Source organism: Arachis ipaensis, chromosome B9 (genome assembly GCF_059453495.1).
Source record: "Arachis ipaensis isolate K30076 ecotype BB chromosome B9, ASM5945349v1, whole genome shotgun sequence".
Classification (NCBI taxonomy): domain Eukaryota; kingdom Viridiplantae; phylum Streptophyta; class Magnoliopsida; order Fabales; family Fabaceae; genus Arachis; species Arachis ipaensis.
Window position 1 is genome coordinate 104529666 of NC_142444.1, and position 17664 is coordinate 104547329.

Below are 17664 nucleotides of genomic sequence, written 5' to 3' on the forward strand. Positions count from 1 at the left end.
TCCATCAATCAAAGAGCACTATGATCCTACTTATGATAGCCGAGTGAAATAAGAATCAAAGGATCGTCTCAAGGAAACAGTGGATCGATTTCATGCAACCCTTCATCAATTGGAGCAAGCAATAAATCAATTAGCTTCCCGACGTTCGAACACTCAAGGAACCCCCATGGCTTCATATGGAGAATCTAATGAAGAACGTAGCATGAAGGAGACACTAGAAACTCTGGTGGGCAGTAAGGAGCATGACTTTGTATTGGAACAAGTGGAGGAAGCCGGAATTATCAAAGAAGAAGAATTGGTCGAAGACTTAGGAGATGCAGAACGTCCATGGGAAAGCCCAGTCATAGAGCCCCCTTCTAATGATTTTGAATTTGATGTTGATGAGGGTGTACAACCTCCAAGGCATATCATGGTTGAAGACTTTGAAGGGGATGATCAAGAGCTGGATTCAATCATTGATGAATTCTTATCTACATTTGAATCCTCTCCCATTGGACTTGACATGGAGATTAAAGAAGAAGAAGCACAACCTCCCATGTCCTTGGTGATCAATGAAGAAGAGATCAAATTGGAAGAAAGCTACCAAGAGGAAGAGGTTGATATTGAAGAAGCTTGCAAAGAGGTGGAAGTTATCAAAGAGGAGCCCAAGGGAATGGAGTTGGAGATCACCTTGCCAAGGTTGTTGGGGACCTCTCCCCCAAAGCCATCACCATCCATCCCTTCATTCAAGTGGGTAAATCTCTCATCTCTAAGCTTAATTAGCCCACTTGAATATGCTTTGCTTGAGACGGATGGGCAACTTAGAGCTCTTTGTGGTTATAAGAGTAAGAGGGAGATGGTTAGTGGTTGGCAACACAATCCTAGGTTCATTGTGGTAGGAAGCCCACGGCTGAATTATCATGGTTGGAAGAATACTAAATTGTATGGGTATAGGAAGCTGTTTGGATGCCTCAGTGAGAATTCAGATTACTTACCACCCGGTTGGAACAATGATGATCAGCACAAAGATGGGTGCAAAAGCAAGGTTTGGGACCCTAGAATTCATTCCAACAATCAACACTTTTGGGGCCTTGTCACTTACTTTAGATTTCTTGACGGTTGTATGCGCCTAGTTTGGGATCTTGGAGGCCATTGGAATTACAAACATTGGTGGGGATTCAAGGATCAGTACAAGCACAAGCCACCATGACAAGGAACTCACCAAATGTCCAACTTAAGGACTTTAACTAAAAGTGCTAGGTGGGAGACAATCCACCATGGTATAATCGTTCCTTTTTATTCCTAGTCTTATTTTATTTTATTTTTATTAGTGTTCATTCAAAATTTCTGCATATTCACCTGCATTCTGCATTTTTTATTCTGCATATAAAAAAAAGGGAGAAAAGTGTGTTCCACGCGTGCGAGTGAATCACGCACACGCCTCACATGCGACGCTAAACCTTACAGAAAGTTACGGGGGAGCTGTGCAGGAAAGGTCCCTTACGCACGAGCCAACCCACGCGTACCACGTGCGCGTCACCCGTATTTTAGTCAACCCATGCGTAAGCGTCAGTGACGCGTACGCGTGGATGGAAAATCAGCGTCAATGGGTGACTTGGCTGAGAGTTGTGCTGCCTTGGTGCTGGTATTGTGCGTTTAGCACAACCAGTGGTCACGCGTACGCGTGATTGACGCTTGCGCGTCGATTGGATTTCTGCTCACCCACGCGTACGCGTGGTCGACGCTTACGCGTCGTTTCGCAGATTCCCTTCTCCTTCTCTCTTCTCTCCCTTCTTATTCTTTCTTCTTCCTTTCTTACTTCCTTCTTCTTCATTTCTTTGACTTCTCCTCCTTATTCTCTTTCATTCTATTTTACTTAATCTATTTGCATATTTTCATTCATTGCATTTTAACTGTATGCATGTTTTTATTTTCTTTTCTATGTTTATTATTTTTCTATTGGTGTTAAATGTTCTTATTCCACTGTTGCATTTTTATTGCTTTCTTTTGGTGCTTAGTGACTTGTTTTCCACTGTTGGGTAATATTATTTAAGTCAATGTTGATCTTTTCTGATACTTGTATTCCTTTGCATTGATATGCACTCACACTGTCTTGCATTACCCACACTCTCTTCCCTATTGTTACAACTTTTACACTATTGATATGCCATTTGCTTCTACTATTTTCTCACTTGCATGTTGTAGCTACCATGTAATTGAGACCCTCATTATTTGGCATTAATCCACCCATACTTTATTTATTTTCTTATCTTTATTTTTGGGTTACTTTTCTTCTCTTTTCTCTTCTTCCATGATGGCCACCGAGAAGGGAAACGAGAAGCTTCTCAATGGGGTGACAGACAAGTCCATCTGCATAATCTATGGAGAAAAGTGTCAGTTAGAGCAACACGTCCACTCGTATATCTTAGCATGCACCGAGGATGGTGCAATCTTTAAGTGTGGGGAGGTCGATACTGACTTCCGTGGGTTAGTTATTTCCTTCTCAACACCAATGTTTTATTTTCTTTATTTGTTCATTGTTGTATTTGCATGTTTGATTGCATATTTGTTTGATTTTGTGTATATTTTACCACCACTTGGTTAAAGTAATATTTTCTTTTTCAAGAAACTTTTTATAACATTTCACTAATTTGATTTAAAATTTTTGATAAACTTGTTTGGAGGAATATTATACTGGAACATGGTTTAGAGCTCGAACACACAAAACCTATGAGATTTTGAGCCTATTGGAATTGGTTGCATTTTATCAACCAATATTTTATTTTTGGTGTGTGTTGTTCTCTCTAAAATTGTGATCTTTGTCTTGCTTAATTCTATATTTCCATTATTTGATGTATGCATGCACTTATATGATTGAGGTCTTTGTTTCATTGAGCTTACATACCCATATGGCCTTACCCTTTCATTATCCTTTGCAAACCAATGTTGAGCCTATTATACCCCTTTGTTCTTTACTTTAGCTCATCACTAACTCTAAGCGGAAAACAATAATGTCCTTAATTTGAATCCTTGATTAGCTTAGACTAGTGAGAGTGCTCATGAATTAAGTGTGGGGAAAGTGGGTTTGGAAACATTTGGTTTTGGAAATTAAGTATGTTAAACTTCTTTATGAAAATGTGAAAGAAATGTTTAGAACAGGTTCATGCATTCAATAATTCAATCATATGCATTGAGAAAAACAAAAGAAAAAAATATAAAAATAAAATTAAAAAGAAAGAAAAAAATGGGAGAAAAAGAAAAGAAAAAAAAAGAGCAAATAATAAACAGGGGACAAAATGCCCCAAAGTAAATTGTGATAGCAATGCATATGTACTGTACTCAAAATCGGATGCATGAATATGTGGTAAACATAGTAAATGGGTAGTTAGATTTTGTATTGTGATTACATGGATTGTCTTAAGTTAGGTGGGAAAAGTTTAAGTTAATTAAGGATTCAGATTTTAGTCCACTTGACCAAATACAATCCTACCTTGACCCTAACCCCATTATAACCCTTAAAAGACCTCTTGATATGTGTGTCTGTGCATTAATTCTTTGTTGATTGGTAGAAGAAAAGCAAGCCTTAGAAAGCAAGGTTAGTAGAGAATTTAGAGAGTAGAACCTTAAACAGTTGAGTGATTAGAGTGTATACACTTCCGGTGATGGTTTGATGCTCAATTCTTTGTTCCGGGCTTTCATGAGCTATTTTCTTCTGCAAGTTTACTTGTACTTTATTTTGTGATTTGAATTAGTGAAATCCAGTTCATATTTGTTCTTAAAAGATTTGTTTACTTTGAACCAAGTAGGTAGAAGTATTTTTGTATTTAGTTGCATTCATATAGATAGGTTGCATTTCATAAGTTTTACCATTCCCCTTCACTCCTTTATAGCTTCTCTTGAGCTTAGCAAGGGGACATGCTAATGTTTAAGTGTGGGAAGATTGAAAAACCACTATTTTATAGTTTATCTTGTGCTCAATTGAGTGGTTTTTATCAAGTCTTTGCACACTTATTCATACTAATTGCATGATTTTACATTTTCCTTCCTAATCTTGTGCTATGATTGAAAACATATTTCCTGGGCCTTTAAATTACTAATTTTAATCTTCTCTTATTACCATTCGATGCCTTGATATGTGTTAAGTGATTTCAGGATTTATAGGGTAGGAATGGCCTAGAGGATGGAAAGGAAGCATGCAAAAGTGGAAGGAATACAAGAAGTTGAAGAAATTGCTAAGCTGTCCACCCTGACCTCTTTGTACTTAACTGACCATAACTTGAGCTACAGAGGTCCAAATGAGGTGGTTCTAGTTGTGTTGGAAAGCTAACATCCGGGGCTTCGCAACAATATATAATTTACCATAGTTTCCTGGCTTTTGGGTAATGCGCACGCGTGGATCACGCGTACGCGTGACCTGGCAAAAATTCAATCCACGCGTACGCGTGGACGACGCGTATGCGTGACAGTGCCGCGTGCTGAATGTATCAGAAATTGCTGGAGGCGATTTCTAGGCTGTTTTAAACCCAGTTTTCGGCCCAAAAAACATAGATTAGAGGCTACAAAGTGGGAGAATCCATTCATTCATTCACACAACATTCAAATTCACAAATTTAGGTTTTAGATGTAGTTTTCTAGAGAGGGAGGCTCTCTCCTCTCTCTTAGGATTTAGGATTTAGGATTTCTCTTAATTTTAGGATTGCTTCTTCTCAATTCCAGGTTCAATGTTCCTTTAATTTAGTTTCTTTTCGACTTTTAATTTGTTTATTCTCAATTTTATTATTTAATTAATTGCTTTCAATTTTATTTCCATTATCATGTCTCTTTTCTACTCCCTTCTCCCAACAACGAAGATGGTATGCATGTTGATAGAGTAGACTCCCAACTTGACATGGGGGTTGATTAAGAGGAAACACTTGAGTTGGAATGCTCAAGTGATTAGTTAAATTGGAAGTTATTGGCTAATTCTGTATTTACTAGCGCTAGACCTTCCCAAGGGAGAGGACTAGGATTTGCGAATAAGAGTTAGCTCAATCACTTGACTTTCCTTTATTTAATAAGGGTTAACTAAGTGAAAATAACAACCTCTTTATACTACACTTGAGAGAATTCCAACAAGGATAGAACTTTCAATTAATCATTCCCCCAGTCAAGGCTTTTTATTTTAATTACATAAAACCTCTTGTTAATTTTCATTGCTTTAATTTATAATTATTTATTTGCCCATTGCCCAAACTCAGAATTTTCCAGAAAGCTCATAACCAATAATAAATACACCTCCCTGCAATTCCTTGAGAGACGACCCGAGATTTAAATACTTCGGTTATTACTTTTTAGGGGTTTGTTACTTGTGACAACCAAAACTTTTGTACGAAAGGATTCTTTGCTGGTTTAGAAACTATACTTACAACGAGACTTTATCTGTAAAATTCTTTACCATTAGAAAATCCGTTCGTCACTTATGACTATTATACTCTCTTATATACTTATATCTTGTTATCTTGTATACTTATCTTGTGCTTTAAGTTTGTATGAAGCGTGAATGAGTTGCGCTTTTTGATTCTCGGTTTTTGAGCTTATTTCTTCATCGGGCTTCTAGAATTATTAATTCCTTTCTATATATATATATATTTTTATGTATAAGCCTTAGGATTGTCGTAACTAATGAACGGATATTTTATACGCTTTTTGGCATCATTTTCATATTGTTTTACTTATGTCTTGTTTAAGTTTTATTGTGTTTTCATAGGTATTAGTGCAAAATTCACATTTTTGGATTCTACTTTGAGTTGTTATATTTTATGGTGATTTTAGGTAAATTCTGGCTGAAATTGAGGAGCTTTGGCAAAGTCTGATTCAGAGGCAAGGAAAGCATAGCAGATGCTATCAGGATTTAACCTCCGTGCACTCAAACGAGCATTTATGGAGCTACAGAGGTCTAAATAACGCGTTCTCAATGGCGTTGGAAAGCTATCTTCCAGAGATTTCTATCAATATATAATCGTCTATATTTTTCTACGAAGGAGACTATCCATACTGGGTGTTGAACACCAAGGAGCTACCCCCTGGCTGGCATTCAACGCCCCAAAGGAGACCCAAAGCTGGCGTTGAACGCCAATCACCCCTCTTTTGGGCGTTCAACGCCCACCAAAGCATAAGGAAGTGCCACTCACCCTCTAATGGGCGTTCAATGCCCATTCCTCAAAGTTGGACGCCAAGCTCAGCCCAAGCACTCAACCTAAGTCGGTCGAAGGATGGATTTCGCACATCTAGTCTATTCTATCATACTTTTTGTACCTCTTAGTTATTAGATTAGCATAAATAGAACAAAGATCATATTTGTTAAGAACTTTCGATCTTCTGCCTCACTTTTACCTTTACATGTTTTACTTTCTGTAAAAGCATGATCAACTAAACCTCCTAAGTTAGGGTTAGGAGCTCTACTGATTTTCATGGATTAATAATATTACTGTTCTATTTCAATACACATTTGGTTCCATTATCTTATGCATTTTCATTCTTCATATCATGAATTGAGGATGACCTGTGACAATCATCCTTGTTCTACATGGGTTCCGTGTGAGTTATGCCTGGATAGCATTGAACCACAAGCTAGAGAATGCACTGCAGATTCTAAGAGCGTGCCTGGGCAACTTTAAATATGTGACATATAATCCCGTTGACCATGGGTTACTAATGAGCGGATATTTTATACGCTTTTTGGCATCATTTTCATATAGTTTTTATTATGTTTTGTTTAAGTTTTATTATATTTTTATAGGTTTTAGTGAAAAATTCATATTTTCGGATTTACTTTGAGTTTGTGTGTTTTATGGTGATTTCAGGTATTTTCTGGCTGAAATTGAAGAACTTGAGCAAAAGTCTGATTTAGAGACAGAGAAAGGACTGCGGACGCTGTCAGGATCTGACCTCCATGCACTCGAAGGAGCATTTTTGGAGCTACAAAAGTTCAAATGGCGTGCTCTCAATGATGATTGTGCATCATGTTAGGTTTTTCTATGCTTTTTCACATTAAAAGTTAATAAATCATGCTTAATTATCAAGTATTTTAGTGCTTAAATAGTATATTGCTTTGATCCTTTAATTTGATAAAATTTGTAGGAAATTAGTGGAAAAAGAAGCAAAAAAAGCACAAAACAAGCTCAAAAGAAGAATTTTGGACACACTTTGGAGTTTGAGCACGCTTTAGAGCCTTAGGCCACGCTTTTAAAAGCGTGACCCATGATTAAATCAAGGAAGCTTGCTCTATTTTTCACAAAAGAGCACTCCAGCCAAGAGCACTACGTTCTTCTTCAAAGAGCGCTTGTGATAATGAAGCTGGAAAATTTGCAAGTGATGCGTACGCGTGGGTGATGTGTACGCATCGAAGTGATAATTTTAGAAGACCACGCGTATGCATGGATGATGCGTACGCGTGGGAGTGGCATTTTGAAGACCCACGCATACGCGTGGGTGACGTGTAAGCGTGGAAGAGCGCTCTTGGCACGAATGCTACGCTCTCAAAGAGAACGCTGCAAGGGACGCGTGGGCGTGCGTCACGTGTACGCGTGACAAGTACTAAACCAGGGACGACGCGCATGCATAGAAGACGCGTACGCATGGGTGCAAGAATGCTCCGTTCTCCAAAACAATGCTACGCTCTCCTGGAAGCCTAATTCTGGTTCAATTAATCTGATTCCAAGCCCATTTGAACTGCAAGCAAGCCAGCCCACTCGTATCCCTCAATGAAGGCCACAAGGATCATCTATAATAGGAATTTCATTTATTTGTAATTTATTTTTAATTTCATTTGGTAATTTAGGAATGCCTACAGTAGGAGTAGGAGTAGAATAGAAGGCTGGAGGATTAGAGACTCCAGAGCTCTCTTGGAGGATTAGAGACTCTAGAGAGCTTAGCATAGTTTGATACACTTTTACCTTTCTGCATTTTTACATTTCAGTTGTATTAAATTCAGTTTAGCTTATGCAATTTCAATTTCTTGCAATTCTCTTCTACAACTTTCCTTTCTGCCAATTTTACATTTCTGTTCTTATTGAGCTTGATTTACTTTTATGCAATTTAAATTTCCTGCAAGTATTCTTAGAGCGATGATTAATTAAACCCCAACTCATTAGGGGGAGGAGCTCTATTGTGATTCATATGAATTGAGTAAAATTCTTTTTCCTCTCAATCTGTATGGGTAGCTAAGAGATAACTTCTATTTTGATTGTGAATTATTCACTTTGGAAGGGGGTTTAATTCAATTGAATTTCCATGTGAGCCTCGGAAGGGAAATCATGAAAATTTGAACTGAAGCTCTATCTCTCACAATTCTCTTGATCAACACTATTCGGGAGGAATTGAGATCTTGAGAATTTGTGTGGCTTATGGATGTGAGACATGTACTTAACCTCTTCTCATGACAATTGGATCAAGGAATTGGCAAGATTGATTATAATTAGAGAGATTGGATTGCAAAGGAATTGGGGTCCAATTAATTTCAATCCGCCATAGATCTATTCATATGATTGAGAAGGAAGTTGAGACCAATTTGATTCATTGTGGATTATGATATCTCCAATCCTTGATGAATCTTTCTTTCGGTTACTTGTCTTTGAGTTCATTTGATTGCTTTGGTTTACTGCTTCCTTTACTTTTCTAGCACCTAATTCTCATTTACATTTCCAGCAATCTACTTTTCATGCAATTTAAGTTTTTTGCTATTTAATTTTCTGTCAATTTACATTCCCTGCAATTTACATTCTGTTAATCAATTTTCACCAAATTCTTTCAACATTTCTCTTAACTAGACATATCATCTTACTAAAGTTGCTTGATCCATCAATCCTCGTGGGATCGACCTCACTCATGTGAGTTTTATTACTTGATGCGACCCGGTATACTTGCCGGTAGTTCATACGTGTGAAATCTAATTTTCGCGTATCAAGTTTTTAGCTCCGATGCCGGGGATTGATATAGATCGACAATGAAAGTGGCTTGCACCCCAAAGATTCCCAGTTTCTCTATTACAGAGAGAGGCATGAGGTTTATTCCTGAACCAAGGTCACACAGAGCCTTAAAGATCATGGTGCCTATGGTACAAGGTATTAAGAACTTTCCAGGATCCTGTTTCTTCTGAGGCAATGTCAGTTGATCCAGATCACTTAGTTCATTGGTGAACAAGGGAGGTTCATCTTCCCAAGTTTCAATGCCAAATAATTTGGCATTCAGCTTCATGATTGCACCAAGGTACTTGGTGACTTGCTCCTCAGTGACATCCTCATTCTCTTCAGAAGAGGAATACTCATCAGAGCTCATGAATGGCATAAGGAGGTTTAATAGAATCTCTATGGTCTCTAGTTGAGCCTCAGATTCTTTTGGTTCCTCAGAGGGAAACTCCTTATTGATCACTGGACGTCCCAGGAGGTCTTCCTCACTGGGATTCACGTCCTCTCCTTCCTTTACAGGTTCGGCCATGGTGATCAATTCAATGGCCTTGCACTCTCCTTTTGGATTTTCTTCTGTATTGCTTGGGAGAGTACTAGGAGGAATTTCAGTGATCCTTTTACTCAGCTGGCCCACTTGTGCTTCCAAATTTCTAATGGAGGATCTTGTTTCATTCATGAAACTCACAGTGGCCTTAGATAGATCAGAGACTAAGTTTGCTAGATTAGAAGTATTTTGTTCAGAGTTCTCTATCAGTTGCTGAGTGGATGATGGAAAAGATTTACTATTGTTAAACCTGTATCTTCCACCATTATTAAAGCCTTGTTGAGGCTTTTGTTGATCCTTCCATGAGAGATTTGGATGATTTCTCCATGATGGATTATAGGTGTTTCCATAAGGTTCACCTAAGTAATTCACCTCTGCTATTGCAGGGTTCTCAGGATCATAAGCTTCTTCAGAAGATGCCTCTTGAGTACTGTTGGATGCAGCTTGCATTCCATTCAGACTCTGAGAAATCATATTGACCTGCTGAGTCAATATTTTGTTCTGAGCCAATATGGCATTCAGAGTATCAATTTCAAGAACTCCCTTCTTCATAGGCGTCCCATTATTCACAGGATTCCTCTCAGAAGTGTACATGAACTGGTTATTAGCAACCATGTCAATGAGTTCTTGAGCTTCTGCAGGCATTTTCTTTAGGTGAATGGATCCACCTGCAGAAGTATCCAATGACATCTTTGATAGCTCAGATAAACCATCATAGAATATATCCAGGATGGTCCATTCTGAAAGCATGTCAGAAGGACACTTTTTGGTCAGCTGCTTGTATCTTTCCCAAGCTTCATAGAGGGATTCACCTTCTTTCTGTCTGAAGGTTTGAACATCCACTCTAAGCTTGCTCAGCTTTTGAGGAGGAAAGAACTTGGCTAAGAAAGCCGTGACCAGCTTGTCCCAAGCGTTCAGGCTATCTCTGGGTTGAGAATCCAACCACACTCTAGCTCTGTCTCTTACAGCAAAAGGGAAAAGCATGAGCCTGTAGACTTCAGGATCTACTCCATTAGTCTTAACAGTATCACATATCTGCAAGAATTCAGTTAAGAACTGAAAAGGATCTTCAGATGGAAGTCCATGAAACTTGCAATTCTGCTGCATCAGAGAAACTAGCTGAGGTTTCAGCTCAAAGTTGTTTGCTCCAATGGCAGGAATGGAGATGCTTCTTCCATGTAAATTGGAATTAGGTGCAGTAAAGTCACCAAGCATCCTCCTTGCATTATTATTATTTTCGACTGCCATATCCTCTTCCTGTTTGAAAATTTCTGAAAGATTATCTCTGGATTGTTGTAATTTAGCTTCTCTTAGTTTCCTCTTCAGAGTCCTTTCAGGTTCTGGATCTGCTTCAACAAGAATATTCTTGTCCTTGCTCCTGCTCATATGACAAAGAAGAGGGCATAGAAAAAATAATAATAATAATAATAATAGGGATCCTTTATACCACAGTATAGAAGTCTCTGTGTGAGTGGAAGAAAGGAAGGGGACAAAGAATGTAATGTAAGAAAAGAAACACAAGGGTGAGGAGAGCAGAGATGTGAGGTGAGGAGATGTTAGTAGATGAATAAATAAATAGAATAAGATGAGAGAGGGAAAATTTCGAAAATAATTTTTGAAAAAGAGTTAGTGATTTTCGAAAATAGTTTTTGAAAAAGGTTAGTAATTTTCGAAAATAAAAAATCAAAAATTAAAATAATTAGTTAATTAAAAAGAATTTTTGAAAAAGAGGGAAGATATTTTTGAAAATTAGAGAGAGAGAGAGTTAGTAAGGTAGTTTTGAAAAAGATAAGAAACAAACAAAAAGTTAGTTAGTTAGTTGAAACAAATTTGAAAATCAATTTTGAAAAGATAAGAAGATAAGAAGTTAGAAAAGATATTTTAAAATCAAATTTTGAAAAAGATAAGATAAGAAGATATTTTTGAAAAGATATGATTGAAATTAATTTTGAAAAAGATTTGATTTTAAAAATCACAATTAATGACTTGATTCACAAGAAATCACAAGATAAGATTCTAGAACTCAAAGTTTGAATCTTTCTTAACAAGTAAGTAACAAACTTGAAATTTTTGAATCAAAACATTAATTGATGATGTTATTTTCGAAAATTATGATATAAAATTAAGAAAAAGATTTTTGAAAAATATTTTTATAATTTTCGAAAATAACTAAGAAAAATGAAAAAGATTTGATTTTTGAAAAAGATTTTGAAAAAGATAATATTTTTAAATTGAAAATTTGATTTGACTCATAAAAACAACCAGATTTTAAAATTTTTTTAAAAAAAGTCAAATCTAATTTTCGAAATTTTAAGAGAGAAAAAGGGAAAGATATTTTTTTGATTTTTGAATTTTTAATGATGAGAGAGAAAAACATGAAAAAGACTCAATGCATGAAAATTTTGGATCAAAGTATGTGATGAATGCAAGAACAATATGAATGTCAAGATGAACACCAAGAACACTTTGAATGTCAAGATGAACATCAAGAACATGTTTTTGAAAAATTTTTAATGCAAAGAAAACATGCAAGACACCAAACTTAGAAATCTTTCATGTTTAGACTCTATGGATGCAAAAATGCACATGTAAAACAAGAAAACATCAAGATCAAACAAGAAGACTTACCAAGAACAACTTGAAGATCATGAAGAACACCATGAATGCATGAATTTTCAAAAAATGCAAAATGAATATGCAATTGACACCAAACTTATAACATGACACATGACTCAAACAAGAAACATGAAAAATATTTTTGATTTTTATGATTTTATGAAAATTTTTTTTGTATTTTCTTTTAATTTTTTTTTTTGAAAATCATTTTGAAAAAGAAAATTAGAATTCCAAAATTTTTAATATGAATTCCAGGAATCTTATGCTCTTTAGTCTAAAGCTCCAATCAAAGGGTCAGGCATGGCTTAATAGCCAGCCAAGCTTTAGTATGCTATTACATGCATCAGCTAATTTGCTAAGAAAGACAAAGAAGCTCTTCTCTTGAGTATAAGTGAAACCTCAGTCCAAAAGAATTTAGACATGGTTTTACAGCCAGCCAGGCTTCAACATGCTTCATGAAACACTAGAATTCATTCTTAAAAATTCTGAAGAGAGAAATATATTTTTGAAAACATTTTTATTTTAAAATTTTTTTCGAAAACAAAGGAGAAATTTTTGAAAGATTTTTTTGAAAAATTTTTGAAAACTTTTTGAAAAGAAAACGAAAAGAAAGTTACCCAATCTGAGCAACAAGATGAACCGTCGGTTGTCCAAACTCGAACAATCCCCGGCAACGGCGCCAAAAACTTGGTGCACGAAATTGTGATCATCAATGGCGCCATCAACATGGTACGCTCAATTGTAATCTCAACTTTTTATCACAACTTCGCACAACTAACCAGCAAGTGCACTGCGTCGTCCAAGTAATAAACCTTACGCGAGTAAGGGTCGATCCCACGGAGATTGTTGGTATGAAGCAAGCTATGGTCATCTTGTAAATCTCAGTCAGGCGGATATAGAATGGTTATGGAGTTTTCAAATATTAATAATGAACTAGGGATAGAAATACTTATGTAAATCCTTGGTGAGAATTTCAGATAAATGCATGGAGATGCTTTCGTCCCTCTAAACCTCTGCTTTCCTGCTGTCTTCATCCAATCAGTCTTACTCCTTTCTATGGCTAGCTTTATATAAGGGCATCACCTTTGTCAATGGCTACATCCCATCATCTTGTGAAAATGGTCCAAATGCTCTGTCACAGCACGACTAATCATCTGAGGTTCTCGATCATAATGGAATAGGATTCACCCTCCTTTTGCGTCTGTCACTACGCCCAGCACTCGCGAGTTTGAAGCTCGTCACAGTCATTCAATCCATGAATCCTACTCGGAATACCACAGACAAGGTTTAGACTTTCCGGATTCTCCTGAATGCCGCCATCAATCTAGCTTACACCACGAAGATTCTGATTAAGAGATCTAAGAGATACTCATTCAATCTAAGGTAGAACGGAAGTGGTTGTCAGGCACGCGTTCATAGGGAATGATGATGATTGTCACGTTCATCACATTCAGGTTGAAGTGCAAATGAATATCTTAGAAGCGAGATAAGTTGAATTGAATAGAAAAACAGTAGTACTTTGCATTAATCTTTGAGGAACAGCAGAGCTCCACACCTTAATCTATGGAGTGCAGAAACTCTACCGTATGAAAATACATAAGTGAATAGAGGGTAGGCATGGCCGAGTGGCCAGCCTCCCATGGAGGTCTAGAGATCTACAAATGATCAAAAGATGTCTAATACAATAGTAAAAAGTCCTATTTATAATAAACTAGCTACTAGGGTTTACAGAAGTAAGTAATTGATGCATAAATCCACTTCCGGGGCCCACTTGGTGTGTGCCTGGGCTGAGCTTGAAGTCTACACGTGGAGAGGTCATTCTTGGAGTTGAACGCCAGCTTTTGTGCCAGTTTGGGCGTTGAACTCCACTTTGCAACTTGTTTCTGGCGCTGGACGCCAGAATTGGGCAGAGAGCTGGCGTTGAACGCCAGTTTGCGTCATCTAAACTTAGGCAAAGTATGGACTATTATATATTGCTGGAAAGCCCTGGATGTATACTTTTCAACACAATTAGAAGCGCACCATTTTGAGTTCTTTAGCTCCAGAAAATTCATTTTGAGTCCAGGGAGGTCAGAATCTAACAGCATCAGCAGTCCTTCTTCAACCTCTGAATCTGATTTTTGCTCAAGTCCCTCAATTTCAGCCAGAAAATACCTGAAATCACAAAAAAAAACACAAACTCATAGTAAAGTCCGGAAATGTGAATTTAGCATAAAAAGTAATGAAAACATCCCTAAAAGTAACTAGATTCTACTAAAAACATACTAAAAACAATGCCAAAAAGCGTATAAATTATCCGCTCATCAAGGGTCAAAACCAAAGGGATTTTAATGCTCCATATTCTATCTTTCAAGAGGCAGCATCACTAAGTTGTTCATGCAAGATTGTTCCCCAAAGCCACAAAATGATCCGTATTGTAATGAATACAATAATTACTCAAGTTGTGGGTGGGAGAATCAAAATCAAAGAGCATTCGATAGTCCATTGATGAGTCCATATTTGACGATATATTTTAGCTTAAATTGGAAGGATTTCATCTTATAAACTCACAGTTATTCACTAAAATAGCATACTTTTGTGTTTGATCCTTAAATTGAGCCTAAATGTGAAAACATGCGTTTTTGTGCTTAAATTGAGCAATTTAATCCCACTTTTATTCCATTCGATGCCGTGATATGTTTGATGAGTGATTTCAGGTCCTAGAGGTAAGAATGGTTTGGTAGAAGTGGAAGAAAGCATGCAAAAAGGGAGAAAACATGAAGAAAACAAAGGAGAGAAGCATTTCAGCCTGTGCCCACGCACAATGGTCAAAATCAACACCTGTGCCCACGCACAAGGCAGGGTAAAAATCAGGACATGTGCCCACGCACAGGCTGTGCCCATGCTCAAGGCAGAATGGAAATCAGGACCTGTGCGTACGCACAGGTCTGTGCCCATGCACAGGAGGAAAATCAGCAAGTGTGCCCACGCACAGACCTGTGCGTACGCACAGGTACCAGTGCGTGCCTTCATTAAAAATGCACGTGCACTCACGTTTTGGGGGCTCTTTTGGCCCATTTAAAAAGGCTTGAGGCTGAAATCAAGAGCTATATGAAGGGCACAACATCTCATATGAAGGCATTAGGACTTAGACATAATTTTCCATTGTTTTACATAGTAGGAGTAGGAGTAGTGTAGATTAGCAAATTCTCTCTTAGGTTTAATTAGGGTTTATAGCCTTTTATACTTCAAGTTTGATTTTGGATTATAGCAATTGAATTATAAGTATTTCTTTAATTCCTCTTTTAGTTACATTACTTGTTATACACTTTCATCTATTTTTATTTCTCTTGTCAATATATGCATAGTTTACAATTTTGGATTTCTAGTTGTTGAATTTGATGTTTGACGCTTATTTTATGTTTGTTGAGTTGCCTTTGTTGCTTGTTATCATTTGTGGTTCATAGTTTTCATTATTTTTCCAATTTTGCCATATTTTATGATTATGCATATTAGGTGTTTGATGAAATGCCAATTTTGATTATGGAGTAATTTCCACCCCTTGGCTTGGGAAAAATGAGTGTATGGATTACTAGAGCCATAATGTCTAACATTTAGTGATAATTCTTGGATTGTTAGTTGTTATTGTATCCACTAATGCTAGCTTTTTACCAATTAATTTGGTAAGTTAACTAGGATTTGTGGATTAATGACAATTATGCTCACTTGACTTATCCTTCGATGTTAAGGGTTGACTTAGTAAGATTAATCCATCATAATTATCATTGTTGTGGTTATGGCAAGGAATGGATTCCATAACTCATCCCAAGTCAAGGTTTCATTTATGTTTTGAACCACTTTTCTATCACCTTATAGCATTACTTGTCCATATTTCATACATAGTTCTTTTATTCCTTTATTAGTTTATTAATTACAATTTTGGCTTGTTCTTTATCTCTTTATTTGTTTATTTCAATCATTGAAATCCCTTGCTTTCCACAACTAAAATTGTATGCATTCATTGGCATTGTTTGCTAGGGAGAACGACCCGGGAGTCTAAATACTCTCGGTTAATTTGATTTGAATTGTGACAATATCTTGGATTAAATTTTGATTAGGATCAATTGTTGGTTCGGAGCTATACTTACAACGAAAATCTATTTTGTGAAAAATCCGAAACCACGTTTGGTCTTCTATCAAAATTTTGGCGCCGTTGCCGGGGAGCTAGCATCATGAGTGCTATATTTTGGTTGTTGTGAATATGTGAATAGTGTGAATAGATACTTTTTGGTTATTTGGTTGTTTTTGCTAGTTATTAGGATTTTGTTTCTTTTGGTTATTTATGTCTGTGGTCTTTTATTTTCTATTTTCTCTATGAGTTATTACCCTCTTGGCACTACAAGAAAAAGGCCCGTCGGTACACTTTTTTCTTGCCACACTTTTGCGAGGGTGGCAACTGATTTGTGATTTGGCCACGTTTTTTTTTGCCACGCTTGAAAACTGTGGCCATAGAGGGAAATTGGCATGCTTTTACGAGAGTGCCCACTTGAAATTTGGCCACGCTTTTTTACTGCCACGCTTGAAAAGCGTGACGATAGAGGGAAATGGGCACGCTTTTACGAGGGTGTCCACTGATTAAAAATTTGGCCACTCTTTTTTTGTCACGCTTAATAAGTGTGGCCATAGAGGGAAACTAGCACGCTTGTAAAGCGTGGCTAGTTTGTATTTCATTGGTCACCTTTCTAAAGCGTGCCCATATTATGTTTATTTTGGCACCCCACCAAAAAACGTGCCGATAGAGTTTCCTCCCCCAAAATTTAGTTTTCCACCCAATTTTTTTCCACACTTAAAACATTTTTTTTCCTTAGTTTTCAATTTTAACCCAAACAACTTCACACACTAGTTTTAACCCTAAAAGTGACCCAGTCACAAAAAAAACGTTAAAAGTTACCCGTGCCGTCATCATCCTCAAACAACATCTCTATCTTCATCGTTCAATGTTCATCACCCATGCCTTTCCTCTATCCCAATGACCTTCGTCCTCATGCCTTCATCGTTCGAGACCGTTCATCGCCTTCATCGCCTTCATCTGTCTAAGCCAATGACCTTTGCACCCATGCCTTTCCTCTAACCCTCTCTCTGTCGAACCCTCGTTCATCTGTCGAACCCTAAATCTAAAATCACCCTCCCCTCACTGGAACCTAACTCCCTAAGGCTCTTCTCTCGCTCTCTTATCTGCCTTTTAGTTTTCTCTTTTGTCACTCTCTTCTCTCCCTCGCACGTGCCAGAACCGCCGTCGCACAGAATCCCCTTCGCACACACCATCGCAGACTCGCACGTCTCGCAGTCTCAGTATAAGGCATGTTCTCCTCGCCGTGTCGTCTCCGTACCATGAACGTCTGCGTTCTACTCTCCCGTCCTGTGAGCGTCGCTGTCCTCCCCGTCCCGTGAATGTTGCTGTCCTCCCCGTCCCATGAACGGCGATGTCGTTCTTCCTGATTCCTGGGTTTGTGAAATTCTCCTTTTAACTACTCTATTTTTTAAATCTTCTAGACCTCTCTTCTCTTTGTTAATCTTCTATTTGTTCTGGTTCTGTTATTA

General features: G+C 37.4%; 1 protein-coding gene and 1 non-coding gene across 2 annotated transcripts in view; one reads left to right on the forward strand and one right to left on the reverse strand.

Moving 5' to 3' along the window:
- LOC148545743 (uncharacterized) overlaps positions 1-17054 on the reverse strand; it is a 57948-nt gene extending 40894 nt beyond the window's left edge. The window contains exon 1 of the mRNA XM_088499088.1: positions 17015-17054. Coding sequence (XP_088355214.1) covers positions 17015-17054 — 40 coding nt within the window. The remainder of the gene's footprint in view (positions 1-17014) is intronic.
- On the forward strand, positions 10213-10320 carry LOC148545745 (small nucleolar RNA R71). The gene has a single exon (XR_015901444.1). It is a non-coding gene; the product is annotated as a small nucleolar RNA R71 (small nucleolar RNA).
- Positions 17055-17664: the final 610 nt, after the last annotated feature.